Source organism: Pimephales promelas, chromosome 1 (genome assembly GCF_988280905.1).
Source record: "Pimephales promelas chromosome 1, fPimPro1.hap1.1, whole genome shotgun sequence".
NCBI classification, from domain to species: Eukaryota; Metazoa; Chordata; class Actinopteri; order Cypriniformes; family Leuciscidae; genus Pimephales; species Pimephales promelas.
In genome coordinates, this window is record NC_142769.1 from 29,646,123 (window position 1) to 29,668,723 (window position 22,601).

Consider the following 22,601-nt stretch of genomic DNA (forward strand, 5'->3'; position numbering starts at 1 on the left):
TAATTTCTCAGACTTTACATTGGGAATTGTTTAAATAGCAGTGTCGTCAATTCTCTATAAAAATAGGCTAAAGATCATTCAAAATCAAAGGAATTACATTATTCAACATTATGAAAAGAAATTAGTCAAATTGCATGTCTGAGCTCTTAAAACGAAACAGATAAAGAAAATAATATCTCGGTAACAAAATTTTTTTAACTCTTTTTAAAATGGTAGGCTACAGGGGCCTTTGTTTGGTCAAGGGCCAAATGGCTACATTTCAAATATATATATGGAAATGCATAATTATAGCCTATATAAATATTCCAAATGCAGAGCTGGTGGAAAACCCAGAATGTGTTCATTTACAACCAAAAACATTTTGGTTTCATCATGCACATTTTACTGGACACATTCAACAAAATAAATAATGAAAACCGAAGGTCTCAGTGCCAGCAAGAAATGTAGGTGGGGGAGTGAATGAACAGCGCTCTTAATACCCACAACTGAGGTGCCCTTGAGCAAGGCATCTAACCCCAGCAAAAAAAAAAAAAAAAACTCTGTCCAATGCTCCAGGTGTGTGTTCACAGTGTATGGGACACAATACTGTGCGACATGTCACTCCACTATTTATACAAGCTATTCCAAGCATACTGTCACTCAAATCACAACTCCCTCTTCCTTTCTTTTGTACAGGTCAATATTTAATTTTATATTTGAGATCATTGAGCAAAACCCAAGGTAATACCTTGTCTCTATGTCAATCAAAGTCCAATCACCCCATAATCCTGATTAACAGAAGAATATTTTTATTTCAAAATTAAAGCTTATACCAATAATACAAGCCATGATATTGTAAACGTAGTCATGTTACATTCTATTTGGATTTCAACAGCAGAGGAACAAATACAAAAGCAATGAGGCAAATTGTATTTTTCAAACCACATCTATTTCACTATAGAACAGTATTAAAATGAAACCAAAACAGTTCATCTTTTTTTTTTTTTAGATTGAAGGGTCTGTGCCAAACATTTCAACCAAAATCACAGGACAATAAATAAGAATAAAATATCAAAACACTGATCAACGCATGGTCTCCTGAAAACAAATCTTGAAAATATTTGAGTGAGATGAAGAAGCAAAAGGTCAAATACTCAGATGGCATTGCAATATTTGAGCAATTAAGACAGCCGAGGCATAGGCCTCTGCATTCACATTCAAAAATCAGTATTTCATCTTTGTGCTTGTTTTAGCTTTGTACATTATAGTGCATAAAGACATACTATGCTGGTAGTGAGTCATTCATTATGATAAAATGAATATTCATTTAAACATAAAACAGTACACTTGCTTTTAAATATATTAAAATCACGGTTACATGGACATAATCCAAGCTAGTTTGGCCCAGGATCTAATTAGTGTGTATGATATAATGATATCCTCATTTGCTGGTGCCCGTGTGTGTGTTACTCTTCTCTGGCAACACAGACGGGTCTGACAGATGGAGTGTTCAGGAAGTGGGGTCCGACTGAGAGCGAGTGGGCAGTGAGTTGGAGGAGGGATAGGACTTCTCTAAACTGCAATATTGCCCCTTCTCTCAGTCTGAACTATAACATTATGATTCAAAAGAGTATTCAGCTAACATGAAATCACATTATTTTACCCTGATCACATTTGTTGCATGATCAGAATAATAAATTGGTACACCCAATGAAAACAGGATTTATTTGTGTGATCACTGGCGATTAAGGCTAGTAATGGCCTCCTGTACACTCATCCAACAACTTAAAAAAAAAAAAAAAGGATTTCTTGTGGATAAACTCACTTAATTGTCCTAAAACAGTATAATCCTGAACGTAACAAGTTTGATGACTTTGGAAATGTACAAAACCAGTAAATGGCCGTCAGGATGACAAGCTGCTTGTAACAGACACACATTCGGTTCAACATTAAAAAAATGATTCCTCTATGAAATGTCCTGGTTTGAATACATTTATGTGTTGTCCACAGCATTTGTGCCATAGTGATTACCACAGAAATACTTTTAAGTTTTGTTTATGCCAAGAGTGGAGCTCCATGCTTACACAGGACATTTGAAAGTCAATGAGTTTACAGGCTGTACCAGTCACTGAAAGATTGTCAGTAAAAAAATTGTTACACTAGTCCATGATTTACACAAAACTGATTTTTATGGGTTTTTCTTTTCTTTCTGTTTTTTAGTGATTCATATTTTTGATAATTGCCAAATGCTGTAGATAGAGCCTGTATTTACAATCATCTAAATTAGTAAATAGATCATTATGGACAAAAACCTGTTTTCTCACTCACTTGCAGTACTGGGTTCTTTATAATGATTAAAGAATCCTGAAAAAAATATGTATCATGGTTTCCACAAAATATTAAACAGCACAACTGTTTTCAACATTGATAATGAATGTTTCTTGAGCAGTAAATCAGCATATTAGAATGATTTCTGAAGAATCATATGACATGGTGCTGTAATGGTGCTGAAAATTCATCATCATCAACACAGTAAATTACAGTAAATTACTATATATATATTAACATAGAAAACTGTTAATTTGCAATATTATTTCACAATATTACTGTATTTACTGCATTTTTGCAGCCTCGGTGAGCATTAGACTTCTTTCAAAAACATTAAAAAAAAATGTTTTAACCCCCATATGTTAAATGGTAATACATAATATAAATCTACAAAACTAAATCTAAATTTAAATCTAAAAATAATAAAACATTAAATCTTTTGCAAATCACCGCATTTCCAATGTCCTTTAGTTAATTAATTATTGTACAATCTTATTATGAAGATTTAGTGTCAAAAGCACTCTGCAAAGGAAACAAACTATGACAGAAAATACTACACCAGCATAAATTAATAAAAGAAGATAAACGAACTAAAAAAAAGTCTGGGTAAGTGAGAGAACAGGTTTTACAGTGGAAATTTGGATTCTTCCCTTTAAAAATATATAAATTCTGGTTTCATACATAAACACAATTTCACAAGTAACTGGTTTAGGGTTTCAAAGTAAATATAGAATTAGGATTGTTCCGGTTTTGCGGTATGGACCAATCACTACAGTCTTTGGCAGTGTAATAACAGCACAAAAGAGACAAAACTTTCAATAAATATGACGAATAAGTCAGTTCATTAAAAACTAATAATAAGATTCACTTAGAACCAACTAAAACACGAAAGCTGTTATGCAACAATAAAAAGACTATACAGCAGCAATTAAAGCATGTGAGTGAAAGTTATTCTCATTTCTTGCAAACTATCATCATGAGGCTTTGAACTAACAACACTTACATATATACCCTCCCGAAAAAAAAACAAAAAAAAAAACAGTACAATCTCTTGTGTAACAAGGTGATGTTTTCAAGCTTCTGTAAACTTCCTAATTTCAGCTCAAAGCTGCCTGGAAGGAAACAGCATTTTGAGGACATATGACTGACTCGAGAACAACTGGAGACAATTAGGGTGGTAGCAGTACTGTCTAAAGAAATTCAAAGGAGGACTTGCATTGGTACTTCCAGCTGGATCACATGAGATCATTGATTGAAGATGCTTATTCCAACAGCAGAGAGAGACTCTGCCGTATCAGAAGCTTTTGCACAAAATCACACACAGATGTCTGCTTGTAACTTAAACATTTCCTTGCTCATAATTAAAAAGAAGTTCAAAACGTACTTGCTCATGCAAACTGCAAGTCTCAGCAAAGCTGTACGAGCTGCCAATCCGGGCAAATGCTGATTATACATCTTAACTAATCAGATATGCAGACCCACATATAAACAATGTTAAATGTAACCAGAGGAAAACAAGCTAATAAAATAAATAGAAATTAGCAAAAAACTTCACAACTATATATGTCCCATTGTCATGATTTCTGCTATTGATACAAGCTGATTTACAAATTTAACATTAGTTGGATACAGTGTTTCGGCATTTTGATACATAAAACCTTGAGGTGCAGCATCAATGCTTTTTAGAGTCCAACTAATCCATTTCGCATTATACAGCGTCCAACAACACGCAAACCAAGAAGGCAAAGGTATGCTGAGGGAAAATGTACATCATTCTGTACGGAGATCAGCCTCTCAGTCTTACTGAATGAGACTACGACAGGCTGTAACGCCACGCTGCGTTTAGATCTGCCCGACAACATCCACAAACAACCATACGGACCTCAGTACGAACAGAAAGACACATATTAAGGCCATTTTGTATTAAATGTATTAGGCTAACCTCTTCTAGAGACCAACCGCACATCCGGAGTTAAAGTCTGATGATCATTATAACACATAGTAAACATTATCTCTTTCTCCTACTGTTTCTGCAACACACACACACACACACACACACTGACACATCAGATTGCCAAGAGGTTGATCTTTCAACACGTGAGACCCCTATATGTACACACACACTTTACAGCAAATCTCATTGTTATATGGAGTTATAAATCCTGTAAAAATGTCTTAGCAGTAAAAGGAAAATTGCTGTATTTGTAGGCTCGGAAATTGAAGAGGTCCCTAAACCTAATGCTAAATGTACATCATAAATGGAGGCCTCAGTGTCTGCTTGTTATTGTGTTCATCCCACCACATATGAAGTACACACGCATAGAAACTTTGTCATATTTGAGCACTGATGGCCTGCTGAACGTTATTATGAGGGCAGCACTTGCGTTATGATATAAATGATCCCTTTATGTTTGTTGTGTTACTTTTACGGTAAAGTATTAAAAATTTAACGGTATTAAAAATTAATAACTGATTGGTGTTGTGATGTTGAATTTAGGTAGGCTAAAATGTACTATTGGGTCTGCTTCTAAAAGGACGGTTCAACCTAAACTTCTGTTGTGTTTAAATACATGAGGCTTGCTTGAGGAACTGAGGGTCAGTCCCTGCCCCATGTGTTCGGATGAAGGTCAACTGCTCTGAGGAGAGATGTGAAGGTTGTGCGCTCATGGAGGCTTTACTCTTCTGAGGTCTTTCGAAGCTGTCTTTCATACAGACTGAGTACATGATGAACAAACTGATACTGCTCCGCTGTCTGGATCATCCCACCTCTAAACACACAACAACAACAACAACAATATTAACAACAGCGGGAGACCAACTGTTAATACACGTCATCCCACAGAATAGCATCTAGCAGTCCACATTTATAACACTTAAAGGAGTGTTACTTTTAAAGTGTTACTTTGTTCACTTTTAAAAAAACTTTTGCTGATAATTTACTCACCCCCATGTCATCCAAGATGTCCATGTCTTTCTTTCTTCAGTCGAAAAGAAATGAAGGTTTTTGAGGAAAACATTCCAGCATTTTTCTCCATATAATGCACTTCACTGGTAACCAAACGGTTCAAGGTCCAAAAGACACTTTCAGTACAAACTGCGAACTGTTCAAAGGGCTTTAAACGATTCCAGACGATGAATAAGGGTCTTATCAAGCAAAACGATCAGCCATTTAAAAAAAAAATAGCAAAGTTTAAGTTTTATAAGCTCAAATGCTCGCCTTGCTCTGTTCTGTGACGCACGTTTGTGACTCTCCTGTTCGAACTCGTTCGAACGAATCTTTTTCCGAGTCAATTTGTTCATTTCGTTCGTTGAATGAACTAAATGACTCGAAAAGATTTGTTAATTTTGATGAACGAGTTCGAACAGGAGAGTCACAAACGTGCGTCACAGAACAGAGCAAGGCGAGCATTTGAGCTTATAAAACTTAAACTTTGTTATTTATTTATTAAATGAGCGATCGTTTCATGTGATAAGACCCTTATTCATCGTCTGGAATCGTTTAAAGCCCTTTGAACAGTTTGCAGTTTGTACTGAAAGTGTCTTTTGGACCTTGAACCGTTTGGTTTCCACTGAAGTGCATTATATGGAGAAAAATGCTGGAATGTTTCAATCAAAAACCTTAATTTCATTTTGACTGAAGAAAGAAAGACGTGGACATCTTGGATGACATGGGGGTGAGTAAATTATCAGCAAAAGTTTTTTCAAAAGTGAACTACTCCTTTAACAAGAGACTATTATAACTAGCCTGGGAAAACCCAGACAACTTCCGGAAAATTTAGATTTGCTCTGAAAGTTAGTCTGGCAAAGAGCTCATTCAAACCCATTTCCAGTCCACAGAAATCGCGGCACCAATCAGAAACGTTGGGGCGGGCTTTACACGATGATGACAGCGCTGGGATTTTGAAGCAGATTTTGTAGCCTACATTCCAAAGATGGACGCCGCCGTTGAACATCACTCGCTCTAATCAGCTATCGCGTCTGTTTTTAAGCGATTTTAACGTTTCCTTTTTGTTAAAAACCGAGCAAAGAACAACACTCGGAGACGTTTCTCCGCCTGCCGCCGCTCTGCAAACATTATCTCCTTCATCGCTCTGATTGGTTTTAGGTCTACCCGCGACGTCCACTGGTGACGCCCCTCTGCTGGAAATGATTTGTCTTTGACACTTTGCCAGACCATATCTCAGTTACACAACTGAGAATGGTCTGGTTTTAACCAGGCTATATTATAACACTATGTCTATTACTTTAGGGTGGCCTGGATACCACTGAGGCCAAAGAGACAATATTTATTCTGCTGCTGTCTCAGTACTCAAACTGACACTCATGTGAATATATTTTACCTGTCCAAGCGTAGCTGGCTAGTGGTCTTCAGGATGTCAACCACCCCTTCATTGCTTAGCTGCTGGCACAAGATGGAGGTAGCAATGAAACAGCCAGTGCGTCCAATCCCTGCACTGAGAGTAGAGAAAATGGTATTTAAAAATATGTCTTTGTCAGTCACGGAGAGCACAGAGATGACCAATCAATAGACAAAAGCTTCTTTTGCCAAGTGTGCAGCATGTTATTATGGGATTTGACTGTTTGACTGATAGATTAAGTGCTCAAATGGATCATATATACAAAAGTCTCTAGAGGGTTTCTTAATTATAGACTAGTCGGTTACAAAATTTCCATTTACAATTTGTGTTTGTGTGCATGTGTGTTACCTGCAATGGACAATGACAGGGCCACTGTTGGATGGAGCCTGTTTCCTTGCTTCCTCCACTTCCTGAACCAACTCTAGGAGAGGCGGGGCCTTGTCTGGAGTTTTTTGATCTGGCCAGGATGTGTACCAGTACTGTCTGAGGGTGCGCTCCTCACCCTCACTCTACACACACAAACATTCACATTGCACATTTGCAGTTAATAAGCACACATATATACACAAGAGCGTTTCTAGCCTTTTCAGTACTGGGCCACAGCCCAATTACAAAAGTGTCCCCTTAACGCCATTTCACACCACACTGGCAGATGCTGATCAACGGCGGCAGTAACCAGATTATAGCACATCACTGCTTAGACATTCTAATGCTGGGTAGTCACTGTGTCGGTTGTCGCCTAATATGAGACACTATACAGGATGAAACGATTGATTCTTGCAGCCCAGGAATCACCACGTCAAATATTGTGTAGTATGAACCCGGGATAATTCCTATTCAGCATGTTTAAAAGGTGAAAACAAGCTCTGACAGACTTTGACAGGGCTAACCCCGATCCAACAAAAGTGTCTGTTGCCGTCTGTCAGTGCGTTGTGAATTGGCTTTATTTTGATACTGTTTTTTGTTACTGTTTTTGATATATGGGGTGGTGATGGCGCAGTGGATAAGACACATGTCTTTGGTGTGAGAGACCCGGGTTCGAATCTATTGTGAGACACCAATAAAAGCGTCAGCTAAATGAATACATGTAAATGAACTGTCTTTGCTCTTTTACAAGCTGCACATGCAATAAAGAGCTGCTTTGTGTTGCCCATACACTAACACAAACTCAAGATATCATATACGCAGATTTTGTGATTAAATGCATTTCATTTATGTGAAACACTGCATTGCTAAGAATATTTGTTGCCATGACAGCAATACCTCTAGAGGAAACAGTAGAAAACACACCTAGAAGCAGAAAAATATCACGCTCAACTTGGACTTCTCACTTTCTGTCCCTATTATCTTTCTACTCCACTCCAACTTTTAAGAGGTTAGACTTTTCAGTAAATACGGGACTTGTCTTTATTAGTTACAATATATTAGTTATATTATAATTGACTTTTAAATTACTTGTTCTTTAAAAAAAGTGATGACTTTTAAACAGCAATTAATCTGCATTTCTCAAGGTCTGTGTGGAATTCTACTTGAAAAGAGGATGCAAAATATGAAACAGTAATGCGTCTTATTTTTAATGGGGTTTAAACTAATATAAAGTGCCCATATTATGCCATTTTAAAGTTTCCTAATTTTGTTTTGGAGGTCTCCTACAACAGGCTTACATGCATCAAAGGTCAAAAAGCACTACTTTTTCAACTTTTTTCATTTTCTCATAATATACATTGCACATCACCACATTGTTCCATGATTCTCAAATTACTTGTTGGATGAATTAGTCTCTCTAAATCTCTCCTTTCAGTGAGCTACTCTGCTCTGATTGGCCAGACAGCTCAGTCTGTTGTTATTGGTCAACAGCTTACAGTGCTGTGTTCGACTTGTCGAGACTGTTTTCCAAAGACGGCTGCTGCCTGTATACACAAAGTGTACTGTCTTTATAAAATGAGTTCTTATTAAACGGTCTGTACACTTACAAAGTTCTCAATGGTTCATTTTGCATGTAGGGATCCTCATCATGTTACTGTGTTAGCCTGGGGCTATTTTGAGCCTTGTTTGTGGTATTAACAAGCGATTTCTCTTTACTTATTATATGCCCCCATATACAGGGGTTGGACAATGAAACTGAAACACTGGCCAATGTTGGAGGTTTCACATCTATATGCCTGGCGGCCAATCTTCAGAGTGAAGCACGGGTGGATCAGTGATGGTTTGAGCTCCAATATCATGACAATCCTGATTGTATTTGATGGACACGACACTGCCGAGGACTACCAAACCCTTCTGGAGGATCATGAGCACCTGATGGTCAAACCGCTCAAACTGCATGATCATGCACCAACACACATAGCAAGACTTGTGACAGAAGGGTTTGATGAAGATGAAAGTGACGTTGAACATGCACAGTCACCAGATCTGAATATTATTGAGGTGTTTTGGAGGAGCGAGTCCACCAGCATCATATAGTGACCTGGACACTGTTCTGGAAGAGGAACGGCTCATAATCCCTCTGGTCACTGTGAAGGACTTCTATCTGTCAATTGGTGCTGTATTTGGATGCAAAATGAGGCCCTTACCATTCTAACAAATTATTGTGTTGTAAGACCAGGTGTTTCAGTTTCATTGTCCAACCCCTGTACTTGCGTATACGCTAAACAGTTTTTAGAGATAAAACTCTTTACATTCGATTATCATGAAAACAAATCTCAGAGAACGGTTGACAAGGTACCAATGTTTTATTAGACCAAAGGTTAATTTTTGCGCTGGAGTTCTCCTTTAATAGTCACAGTTCCCTTTCAAGGCGGTCACTTCGACATTACGTCATACTGACGTATATGGGAACTCCTTCCTTCTCCATTTTCACTACAATCTTATAGGCTAACACCAGCTGGAGACAGCTGGCCAATTGACGGGATTTAGGTATGCTGGCTGTCTTCTCAGAACACGTTCGCCAGGGTTTCAAGTTTGATGCACCACCTACAGTATAGCGTTGTGGATTCGGTGAGTTTATTTATGAACTCATGAAACTGTTCCCACCAGCTGTGCAGTAGTCTGTATTGCAGAGTTACCTTTGTTGCTAACTCAGTGTTATGACTATAAGGTTTCATAGCTGTTTCCACTTTAAGCAGTAGTTCCTATGTACTGTTAACTCTGTGTGTGGCTATAAGGTTATGCAGCTGTGTTAACTCTTTTGCTTTAGTGCTTATGGTGTTGTGCTACCCTGTCCAGTGCAGCCTTCGCTTCATTGCATTGGATGTGCAACTTTGGTAAAGTAGGAGCAGACGTTGGTCTAGTTTTGCCTATCAGTTTGGTCTAGTTTCGCCTATCAGTTTGAGTGCTCCAGCGGCACTGCTGGTTTTGAAGTGTTGTTTCCTGTGGGAGTGTAGCTTGACCCCATCAGTGTTTATCTTGACTGCGCTCACGACGGGATTCTATACAGTTCCCATATATACGTCAGTGTGACGTAATGTCGAAGTGACCGCCTTGAAATGGAACGTCTCCGTTTACTTTCGTAACCTCGGTTCCCTGAGAGGCGGGAACGAAACATTACGTCAACCGCCGTGCTCGCCATTTGATCAGCTGTGCTAACGTTCAGTCTTTATTCTGACGCAATCGTCACACCTATGTTATTTATACTGCCTGCGGACCGGTCAGCATTTGCATGTTCGCGTCAATTGTCCAGACAGTAAGAGACGTTTACACCTTTACAGAACGTTTACATTCACAAACAACTATGTTACACAATGCATGAATGGCAATATTCGAAAAACCATAATTGGGGCACTTTAAAGTTGCAGTAATGCTGTAATATTGACCAGTAGGTGTTACCAATCTGCTCAGTAACGTGACAATGACATGCTAGACCAAAACCTAACTAAGATACTTTCCTATACTCTACTATTGTTAATTTTGTTAAGTCACAATTTGTCTCAAAATTATATCCCTTCAGTTGGAATCAGTGTGCCAGATTTCTTTAATGATTAAAAGAAAATGTAAAATTTCTCTCAACTTTTTGGTAAAAATTTAACTGTTAAGTCAGTTAATACATTAAAAGTCAATCATTAGTTCACTCATAAATTGATATAAATGCAAGTCAGTTATTTTCACCAAAACACAATCTCAACACCAAACAGACCTTCACAGTGAAAATCCTTAGACTGTAGTCATCTGCCTGGATGACCTGTTTGACAGTGATCTCGATACCCTCACAGACGACACTGTCCTCTGGCCAGTATTCTGTGCATTTCTGTGGATCACACAGACAAATAGTTAATTCATAAAGAAATCCAGCACAGCTCATTTTAACCCATTCGGACAAAAATCCATTCACGATTCCTGATGACTGAAATCAGGACCTGAAATTCAAATTGGAAATTGATATTCACTGAAATATTTCGAGGTAAGTAAAGAGTCAACATCACCTGAAACAGGTGCCTTTATTAACTTTTTGACTACTTCAAAATGGCTTAAGCTACAAAAATACAAAGTGAACATTTAGGAATGTGGTTTCATCTCAAGTAATTGCTCAGTATTAAATAGTGAAAGCACGAGAGGTTGGACAAGAAGAGCAATTTAGTGTTGATTCAAGTTTACAAAACCCTGACAATTAAAGAAGCAATCCATCTGAATAATCTAGGATTTTTAATCACTCAGGATGAAAGACTGATTCATCCCAATTATGTGAGTATAGTTGCATTTGGTATATGTGTGGATATAGCCAGACCTCATTTTTTTCTTCAATATTGGTGATCATGACGATAATGGGACAGTGCTCCTGCCAAACCATCCTCCAGAAATCCCCCACTGTGTTTACAGTGGGACCCTGTGTGGCAATGTAAGCCTTTTCTTTCCCACCATATCCCTAAAACAGCATATGACAAAATCAAAGATGTAAATTCGAACAATTTTATATGGCTATTTTGAGAACAAAAACACAAACTTTTGGTAGTTTGTGATCTGAAGCAATATTTAGAGCCCTCACAAAAATGCTAAATGATTAAGAACCTTAAAAAATTGAACGTTACACTACAAACTTTTTTTTATAAAATGTTATTAAAACAACTTAAATACTATATCAACCAATTTGATACTAACACAGACTCACCTTCAAATAATTAGCATTGATGTAGGTGCTGAGAAAATCATCTTCCTCATTTGCTTTTAAGCAAACTCTGCTATGTGTGTCTGCAATTTAGAGATAAGACCTTACAAATACAAAGGTATGCCAATATCAAGAACAAACCTCATTAGATGTTTCCACATATAACTGTTTTACAGAGTATTATACGCACTTGGTAGTATGGTTTTATAGCGATTCTTCCTCACCACGCCGGGGAAAGTGTATTCTTTTGGGTCCACGAAGTTCATGGGTGTCTCCTGTTTCCAGCAGAATCCCAAGATGAGCAGTGACATCACGTTACAATCACTGTTTTGTTGTGTACTGTATGTGGGTGTTACTGTGAATGATACTCACGTAGAACTCTGCCTGCAGTAAAGCGTCGTCCAGTGCGCGCTTGTGCAGCTGCTCGGGGGTGAGCAGGTTGGATGCGTTCTTCAGATATTCCTGTGTGCCCTGCTCTTTAGGGGACAGCAGCGCTCCATAGGGCTCTGTAGTACCGGGGGTGCACATGTCCAACGTCAGCGACACGTTAGAACCTCTCCTGAAAATAACAACAGTTTTTCAAGTGTTAAAACTATTTTGACTACTTTTCTTTTTATAAGAGTTTGATTTATGGACTTTAAAGGATATATAATTCCGCATAAATGAAGTGGGAATTCATCTGTTGTTCAAATATTTATTTAAAGTTGCCTTTTAAATATTGAACATTTTCTTTTTAATGTTTAATTATGACACAAGTGGTTAGCCTTTCCATCCCCACCACTTCTGCATCCTTTCCTCGTTGAAATATTTAGCACACTGTCACATTAAACACTTACCTAACAAAGCCATCATAGACTATTCTAACAGCAAACAACAACAAATTATTCATGAGTCGTAAAATACATCATATGTGAAGCGTCCAGAAAAAAAAACAGCCTGTTTTCTTACCTTTCCTGCAAGCCAACAGGTTTGACAGTGAGAGTGGCAGGGTCAGCTTCGGTCTTCATGTCCATAAAGCAGTCGAACACAGGCGTCTCCGGAACAGCATCCAGCTCGTAGAAATACTCCTGTTTAGCATCTGTCCATTCTGAATATGTAAAGGAAGGCTGCCTGCTCATGGACTGACGACGGTCATCAGGGAAGCAAGATGGGTTGCCAGGCACCAGGGTTCTAATGCAGAACAGCGTCTGTTATGACAGCGAAAAGGGAAAAAAGGAAAGTTCAAGCTTTACACAAAGGAATGAGTGCATGGTAAACAATATAGTGTTCAAATCAGCTGCTGCAACTCAGTTTATGCTGAGCACAAGTTATTGCAGAACCAGGTTTGTCAACTAAAACTCTGAGTAGGAAAAGTCAAAAACATATAAAACATACTCACTCCAGTACCAAGAATGACTACACCTAAGAAGAGTGTGGCTATGAGGGGCAACACGCTCTCCACCCTCCATATCTCCATCTGCAGACAAGTGCATTCATGTCTTTTTGTTATTTTGTCACTTCAAAAAATGAATGACATGCAGCAGTGAATTGCTTTAAAATATTATTCTTTCACATCAAACTTTTTTTATTCAGTCATTTCAGTTCTAGATCCGTCACCTGTTGATCATAGGCATCACTGGTGGAGAGAAGGTACTGAAGGAGATCCAAAACTTTATGTGCCGCTGGAAACGCCCTGTATCCATTCAGCATGTAAAGGACCCACAAACCCTGAACACATCATCAAAACACATTTATTTTTACACATGCACACACACAAACCCTTCAAAAGGAAAAGTGACCCAGCCTACATAAATAGAGATTGCAAAGAAAGATATGAGATGTTTTATTTGAATCACAAAATTTGTCTTAAAATATTATTTGTGTTTCAGTAAGTTTACAGGAGTAGTTCACTTTTAAAAAAGCTTTTGCTGATAATTTACTCACCCCCATGTCATTCAAGATGTCCATGTCTTTCTTTCTTCAGTCGAAAAGAAATTAAGGTTTTTGATGAAAACATTCCAGGATTTTCTCCATATAATGGACTTCAATGGGAACCAGACGGTTCCAAGGTCCAAATGAGAGTTTCATTGCAGCTTCAAAGGGCTTTAGAGGATTCCAGACAATGAATAAGGGCGAAACGATCGGCCATTTAAAATAATAAATTAAAAAACTTTAAGCTTTATAAGCACAAATGCTCACCTTGCTCTGTTCTGTGATATTCTCTGACTCTCCAGCTCAAACTCATTCATCAAAATGAACAAATCTTTTTTCGAGTCATGACGCGAAGGGTCCTAGATAAGACCCTTATTCATCGTCTGGTGTTGTTTAAAGCCCTTTGAAGCTGTACTGAAAGTGTCTTTTGGACCTCGAACCGTTTGGTTACCAGTAAAGTGCATTATATGCATAAAATCATGGAATGTTTTCATCAAAAACCTTCATTTCTCTTGAAAGAAAAACATGGACATCTTGGATGACATAGGCGTAAGTAAATTATCAGCAAAAGTTTTTTTTTTTTAAAGTGAACTAGAGCCAGACCGATATATCGGCCGGCCGATATTATCGGCCGATATTAGGCATTTTCCAAAATATCGGTATAGGCAGTTATAATGGCCGATAAATGAATATTTAAAAAATAAAATAAAAACGGATGAAACACGCTTCAATCATCTCTCCTTGGCCTGTTATATTGAAAATGTATGTTTTACAATTTGCAGTATGATGTTATCTATTGCTAAATTATGGCTCATCATATTCTAGCTAATCACAAAGCTAGCTAATGCCACTATCATCAGTGGAAGACCGCTAACGTTAACATTGATGAGCTTGGAAACCACAATGAACTTTTTCTGCCTAAATAAAGTAATGATTGCTGTATTTATAACTCGCATATCTCTAGTTACAGTCCCTGCATTGTAAAAAGTTATACTTGCGAGGTGTGAACATTGAGACATAGAGAAAAAGTATCAAACATATCTTGTGCAGAAAAGTTAGGTTTTCTTTTACATGTGTGTGAAATCCAACAATATTTAATAAAAAAAAATATTGGCCGATATATCGGAATATCGGATTTTAAAACCCAAAAATATTTGTATCGGTATCAGCCTTCAAAATCCTTTATCGGTCGGGCTCTAAAGTGAACTACTCCTTTAATGTCAAAATAATAAAAGAATACTGTTTTTTTAAATATACAACTGTTTACAAGTTTGGAGTCTGCAAGATGTTTGAAATGTTTTGAAAGAAGTCTCTTATGCTCACCAAGCTAAAGTAATATTGTGAAAGAGTATTATAATATTTTAAAATAAACGTTTTCTATCTGAATATACTTTAAAATGGAATTTATCCCTGTGATGCAAAGCTGAATTTTCAGCATTATTACTCCAGTCTCCAGTGTCACTGATGTGTATGCTGATGTGTTGATTTTGCTTGCTAATATGCAGATGTCAATGTTGAAAACAATTGTCCGGCTAAAATATTTTGTGGAAACTGTGATGCAATTCCCCCCCAGGATTCTTTGATGAATAGAAAGTTCAAAAGAACAGCATTTATTTGAAATATAAATCTTTTGTAATGTTATACACATTGTTACTGTCACTTGTGATTAATTGAATGCATCCTTGCTGAATAAAAGTATTAATTTCCTTTTTTTAAAGTGACCCCAAAGATTTTGAATGCTAGTTTATATATATATGTCTTACACATCTGTTTGCTGGTTTGTCAGACAGGAACGCATGTGGTGCAGTTATTGACTACAGGGTCGATCACAGCAGACCCTGGAACAGCCTGTCTTTCTAGACTTATGCACAAACACACTCAAACAGAAGGATATTCAAGCACACAGATAGAGAGGCACACCACAACAACTGTTTTATAGCTGTTTACATGACAAAAGCCTTCATTATAATATAAAACAATCCTTGTTTCAAGAAGTCCAAATAATTCAGCTACAGCTACAAACTTGCCACTTTTAGACAAACCAGAACATGGGAATAAATCAAATGTTCTCGTACACACAGCGATTAAAAATCAATAGACAATCAATGGTGTGTTATGTATTAAGCATTTATTCTTTCATTATTTGAGAGAATGTGCATGAACTCACTGTGAGTTGAGACAGTGTGTACAACAGGAGGAAAGCTCCGGCTGTAACACTAGCTTTCAATGCCCTTTCCCACAGAGCACCACCGACCTCTGGCAGGGGATCTGGAGTGAGTGAGGTGGCACTCTCCTGCTCTTTGGGTGCGTCCTCTCCAACAGCGGCTTCTGCCATGCTGCTCTCGAAACGTCCTGTCTTTAAACAACTGAAACAGACACAGAGAAAAACATATTTACTAGAGGCGGAATGGAAGAAATAATAGAATAAATAAATCCAATAAATAGAACCTAATTTAGAGCAATCAGGAGCAAGAATGCAGCCGAATGTAACCAGCGAGTACACTACATCTTCTGCAGTTCAGTCACATAATTCATGGCATTGCTGTGGGAGGAATGACACATTTAGAGGTGGACTATGCAAATGAGACAGTGCTGCGGACATAACGCTAACATGGGATGTTGTGCCATTTACAGTGTGAACAGCACTGTAGCAATCTTGTCACAAGATCCATAATGATCAGCATTAAGGAAATATTTAAGGTTTGAGGAGCAGTGAGTAATGTTTCTAATGTACATTACATTCACCATCGAATTTTTGAGTTTGATTACTGTTAGTCTACTGCTTTATTTTTTTATTCATTAAATGAGAACCATTGACCATAGGGAATCATATTTTCAAGTTTCAAAGCATGAGCTCAATTCAGCTTATGTAAACTACAATATTCCCATCATATGAGTTACAGCTGATAAAAATTGTATCACTTTTTTCTTCTTTTTTTCATAGCAGAAATGCTTATGACACACTGTGTTTAATATTTAAACACTTTCTGTGCACGGATAGTGACTATTAGTTTTCAAAAACATTAAAGGTGTACAATATCACTGAGAGTTGATATTGACTTATACATAAACATAAACAAGCCATATAATTTAATTCCAGTTGTCACTTATACTGCTTTGTATGAATATTGTATTGGATACTAATTTAGAAATGCTTAACTTGTCAAATAATGAGTAAAATACTAGTTACAGTAATACTAGTATTAGCGGTTGAAATAGCAAATAATGACATAGCCAGTTTATATATATATATATATATATATATATATATATATATATATATATATATATATATAATACATACACACACAAGCAAAAGTCAGACCGAGCATGCTGTGTCAGTGCAGAGTCAACACTCAGGGCTGGAGTGGATCACTGTGATCAATACTCCAACTCCACACACACACACACACAAAACATGTACACACACACACACACACACACACACACACACACACACACACACACACACACACACTGAGGTTGCATTTACAAAACAGTCACTTCAGCAACAAATACACCCATCCCCCTTTCTTTCACTCCTTTATCTCCCTCTGCCCATCATCTCATTACTTCTCTTCGCTGCGTTTCTCCCTTCTTTTTTTCTTTCCCCTATTCTCTTCCTCTTTTATCTTTCTTTAATGTTTACCCCTCCCTCTTCATACCTCTGACCCTCACCCTCGAATTGTCTCCTTCTATCCCTTTCACCTCTATCCATTTTTACTTCCCCCTTTCTTTTACCTCTACTCTGTGATGAATATTATTCATTTATTTCTCCCTGTCCTCTATTCATGCAGCAGCTGGATGCTCTTGAATTATGAGAATGAGCTATAAAGAGCAGAGATCGCTGTTTTGAAGGAAACACACACATGCGTGCACATACACACAAGTACACACCCTTTTCAGATTGTCTTTCATCAAACCTAAGCATAATCATCTCAAGCCACTTGCTAAATCAGCATTCAATTCCCAACCACAAACTGTCCGACAGGGAGAGATGGAGAAAGGCAGGCATCTGAATTAAACCAAGGATTAAATGGGCCATACACAGACTATTTAGTAATGGAAACTATGTTTTTGTCCTTGAACGATTTGCCAATAACTATGCCATTTGTCAATGATAACTACATAGCATACATTTCCGACCATTCAAAAGTGTAGGGTTGGTAAAATTTTTTTCAATGTTTTTGAAAGAAATCTCTAATGATCAGCAAGACTGTGTTTATTTGATGAAAAATACAATAAAAACTGCAATACCATGAAATATTCTAAGAATTTTCAATTGCAATATCATTTATTTTTATTTACTGTATTATCAATGGTGAAAAGAGTTGTACTAGTTATTATGTTTGCAGAAACAGTGATAAAAAAATCAGGATACTTTGATGAATAGAAAGTTGAAAAGAACAACATTTATTTAAAATAGAAACATTTCATATTGTTATAAATGTCTTTACTGACACATATGAGCAATGTAGTGCATCCTTCCTTGCTGAATACAATAATTTACTTATTGATCCTAAACTTTTGAACAGTAGTGTATATACACATATATTATTGAATTCAACTCTAAGGTCAAACTCTTAAACTCATTACTGACTCAGCTTCATTTCTGTTAAGACTAATAACTTCTGTTAAAACTTGTTCATTTTCACAAATGTAAAACTTTGCAAACTCAATTCCTTTCTCACTGAACTGCATAGCACAAATCAATATCGCTTTAATACGTTGGCTTGAGAGAGCCATTTATATATATTATATAATATATATTTATCTTAATTCTTAAAACCTAATTTCACTTGACAAAAAAATTGCATGCTAGTTTGGTGTGTATACAAAAAGATTAAAAAGATTACAAAGCATTATCAAACATATCCTTTACTCTCAGAGAAAAAACAGACATACTTCATAAAGAAACAGTAGAGCACTTACTGTATAAAAAAGTAAAGTTAGAAGGCTCACATGACAGTGACAAACGCCTCTCTCAGGACCTAAAACAAACTAGTAGTAAGAAAAATGAGAAATAGATTTTAGTGAGATCTGAATTCAAAATCTCAATTTAAATAGCAGTATTAATATAGCAGTAGACAACCATTCTTACTCATGCAGCTCTGTACAGGGCGCTACAGATGGCGATACAAGCAGAAGACACTGCGTGCCAAGTCAACCAACAGTATGGAGTCACTGAGCGGTATTGAATAAATAGCCCTCCATGTGTGTCTATCAAAGAAAAATGACAGGTGGTCAAAATATAGCAGTAGATATGATTAATCCAAGCAAGACATGCAGAAATCAAACACAGTGAAGACGACAGTCTAGACAAAAGGACTGAAAAACAATGAAGAACTTAAGGTCGGGGGGGGGGGGGGGGACCATATCTTAAATCCGAACACACACACACTCAGTCTTCTCTACGATCAGTAAACAATAGCTGCAGAGGTCTGGTCTGGTGATGACGTGATCTACATTGGCATGGGGGTAACCATGGAAACAAATACACTCAGCAGCAAACGGTTTATATAGAACCACAATCAACATCCCCCTGAATACACAGACACACAAAGGTACACACACTCTGACACCCACACATACAGACACGCAAAGGGATCATGCAGCAGACAAAATCCATAGTGGAATAAAAGGAGAAACACAGTTCCCATCTGGCACAGACATTTCCTGCCTATTGGGTTCGAAACAAATATGAAATCCATTTCTCTTTCCAGTTCTAATTAGATGCAAACTCATTATATAGGGCTTTTTAAAGCCAAAATCTATAGCCAACCCATAGCCAATAGACATTCAAACACATATAAACAGCATAAACTAAACATAGACATTTTGCACAGCCTCCGCACTGTACAATGAGGCAGACTTAACATCCTACACACTATTCTGAACTAAATCAAAGTTAATATGTCAGCAATGCTTTTAACAACAACAATGGCGGGTAATAACTGTTGGCAATTTAGCAAGGCCTTATTTATTTTCATTTTGGATACATTAGAAGTCTATCCATAAAATAATCATTTTTAATTCTCTTCAACAAAGAATTCGCTAATGGTAATGCTGATTTTTTTTTTCTATGCTAATAGTTTTAATAGAGAGAGAGAGAGAGAGAGAGAGAGAGAGAGAGAGAGAGAGAGAGAGAGAGAGAGAGAGAGAGAGAGAGAGAGAGAGAGAGAGAGAGAGAGAGAGAGAGATTACCTGCTTAATAGCAAGGCCGGTGTATCATTGTGTTTGCTCGTAGGAGAGGATTATGCTTTATGCTGGAAGAGTTAAATCGGTGTGTTTTTTGTTCTGCAGACTGGGCCCAATATTGTGCTGCACCTTTGGATTTCCATGAATGAAAACTATCATGGTTTCCAAAGAACCCACCTCTCCGTCTCACTCTCCATTTCTGAAATGCATAGCTGATGTGATTAACTGGTTGTATACATTTCAGAGATGAATGACAAAAGGGCCACAAATCATTTGTGAGAACGAGCGAGAGGAAACGTAAGAGTCTGAAATCACGGGCAGGGGATTATTCAGACCAGTCTCCCTAACCCATTAAATATAGCCTAAGTCTCACTGGCTTAATGCATTGACTAAAAGCAAACATCCCTTTTTAAAACCAATTCCTTCCAAGAGTCATTATTATAATCCAAAGTCTGAATTATTCAAACAAACACACACAAAAATAAAAAATAAATATATAATAGTCTGACAACATATAGCCCCCATATCTCCATACACTCATCGGTTATACACACACAGGATGGCAGTCTATCTGGAGACATCAGTCACACAGCGGAAGGGATGAGATAGTCTACACTTGTTGAATGCAATTTAAGGACCCCAAATGCATCCTTCCCATCTTCCAAAACCCACCAAATGGGCTTTGTAAAATGATCCTCTACATCTAAAACATACTGATAAAATCTGTTTTTCATCATCATAAACATGAAGACCATTTCCATAAATTTCCTACCAGTCATTGTGTTCACCAACCAAAGACAATGTTTAGATTACTTAGCGTGCATGACATCCCAACGGTGAGCTAGTTTTTTTTTTTTTTTTTTAAACGAAACAGCCCGTATAAAACAGGAGTAACGTTAGCTAGTACATGCACCATACTGAAACGCCTCGCTGACTCGCTCATTGACTCGCTTCGCCTCTTCATTGATACCAACACTGCGTCGAGCGAGCGTCTCAGCATCCTCAAAAACACGACACGCTCTTCCACGGGATGAAATGGACTCTGAATAATAATGTAAACCGCGCCGTCTACGGAAAAATACGGATGCGCTCTTACCTCTCGGTTGGGTGAAAGCGATGGAAATGAACGCGGAGATTCGCGCAGCATCATTAATATTCACATCACAGCGCTCGCGGAGACGCGCGCGGAGGAAGAACAGGCAGCGGGAGACGCTGCAGTCGCTGCAGAGCCGAAAAGCGGCCCTCCATATGAGTCCGCCTCTCTCACAATGAGGAGGGTCTCTCTCTCTGTGTGTGTGTGTGTGTGTGTGTGTGTGTGTGTGTGTGTGTGCGTGGTGCGTGCGTGCGTGAACGCGCGCGTGTCTTAATATGACTGTCTCTTCCGAGTATATTTTTGTTTGAGTTTTCAATAGGTGTTGACGTGTGAGGTATTGTCTTTCGCGAGGTGCGATGCTTCGCTTCAGGTCGCAGCTGGAGGTGTAACCTAGGCAACGGATTTCTGGGGTAGCTTGGGATGGAGGGATTTAGTGCCCTCTTCTCTTTCCGGTCCCGTGCACATTAACAGCAGCGTCATTTTTTCCATAACCCTCTGGTCTAAAACCCATTTTAGACTTTTCTTTTTGTAAATAATTTTAATTGTATAAAACTTGGTAAAGGTTTTGCCACTTGCAGAGTAAACATAAAATAAATAAAATAAAACAGTAATAATAATGGACACGAATCGCGAATTTCATCTAGTGGAAACGTTTGGTACTGCGCCCAAACATAATTTCATTTTTGAGGTATCAACCCTAGTGAACAAAAGTATGCTTTATTGTATTTTAAATAGCCTATATTCCCTAGTACATTGCAAATATAGGTTACTAACAAATTTATTCTATCAGTAGGCTATATTAGCATCATGCTTTTACTTATTTTCACAATACAACGTTTAACACACTTTAAAACAATTGCACATTTTGACCACCACAAGAGCAGCACCATAAGCAAATGAAAGCATGTGGAAACTTTTCTTTCTTTCTTTCTTTCTTTCTTTCTTTCTTTCTTTCTTTCTTTCTTTCTTTCTTTCTTTCTTTCTTTCTTTCTTTCTTTCTTTCTTTCTTTCTTTCTTTCTTTCTTTCTTTCTTTCTTTCTTTCTTTCTTTCTTTCTTTCTTTCTTTCTTTCTTTCTTTCTTTCTTTCTTTCTTTCTTTCTTTCTTTCTTTCTTTCTTTCTTTCTTTCTTTCTTTCTTTCTTTCTTTCTTTCTTTCTCTATTACCTTATTCACAATTTTCTAATATCGGAAACCAACAGACTTCATATTCCATAAGCAACTGCTTCCATCTAGTGGTGCTAAACTATAGCCTGCATGCTGCATTAGTAAGCAGATTAGCAGCGCCACTCGTGGTCATCATACGCAATCGCAGCATGAGTTTTGAAGAGCCGGATAACAATACAATTGTTTAGGCACCTTGCTTATGAACCATATGCATGTAGTTGTATATATGAAGAGTTCGGATGCAAAAGCCTCTAAGTGCCATTTGAAATTTTTTTCTAGAATGATAATTTTTATCAAGCTAGTATATTTAAGTTCATTAATTTGACTTAAATGGGAATGAAGATATATGAATTGTCATTTAAGTGAAATTACTGAACTTAAATATACAAGCTTGATAAAAATGATCATTCTAGAAGAAAATTTCAAATGGCACTTAGAGGCATTTGCATCTGAACTCTTCATATATAAGATAG

General features: G+C 37.4%; 1 protein-coding gene across 3 annotated transcripts; it reads right to left on the minus strand.

Moving 5' to 3' along the window:
• Positions 1 to 765: 765 nt before the first annotated feature.
• ptpn5 (protein tyrosine phosphatase non-receptor type 5) lies at positions 766 to 21,303 on the minus strand. Of its 3 annotated transcripts, XM_039688652.2 has the most exons (15): positions 20,969 to 21,302; positions 18,776 to 18,894; positions 18,607 to 18,675; positions 15,842 to 16,040; positions 13,360 to 13,470; positions 13,142 to 13,219; positions 12,712 to 12,950; positions 12,136 to 12,322; positions 11,954 to 12,038; positions 11,767 to 11,846; positions 11,386 to 11,523; positions 10,798 to 10,908; positions 7,014 to 7,174; positions 6,648 to 6,761; positions 766 to 5,075 (listed from the first exon to the last, which is right to left on the minus strand). In XM_039688652.2, the coding sequence occupies exons 4-15, from the start codon at positions 16,007 to 16,009 to the stop codon at positions 4,982 to 4,984; spliced, it is 1,566 nt and encodes a 521-aa protein (XP_039544586.2). In that variant the 5' UTR covers positions 16,010 to 16,040; positions 18,607 to 18,675; positions 18,776 to 18,894; positions 20,969 to 21,302; the 3' UTR covers positions 766 to 4,981. The 3 variants fall into 3 exon arrangements, with proteins under 3 accessions (XP_039544586.2, XP_039544588.2, XP_039544589.2); XM_039688654.2 differs by lacking the exons at positions 18,607 to 18,675; positions 18,776 to 18,894 and having other exon boundaries at positions 20,969 to 21,303; XM_039688655.2 differs by lacking the exons at positions 15,842 to 16,040; positions 18,607 to 18,675; positions 18,776 to 18,894; positions 20,969 to 21,302 and adding an exon at positions 15,438 to 15,804.
• Positions 21,304 to 22,601: the final 1,298 nt, after the last annotated feature.

What these genes read in the sequence shown, in the direction of transcription:
- ptpn5 (XM_039688654.2), bottom strand. Translation starts at nt 16,009, where the DNA reads ATGGCAGAAGCCGCTGTTGGAGAGGACGCACCCAAAGAGCAGGAGAGT. An exon ending in GTGATGCCTATGATCAACAG is followed by an intron (nt 13,220 to 13,359) that starts GTGACGGATCTA and finishes ACTTGTCTGCAG; the next exon opens with ATGGAGATATGGAGGGTGGA. An exon ending in AGCCAGCTACGCTTGGACAG is followed by an intron (nt 5,076 to 6,647) that starts GTAAAATATATT and finishes TTGTGTGTTTAG; the next exon opens with AGGTGGGATGATCCAGACAG.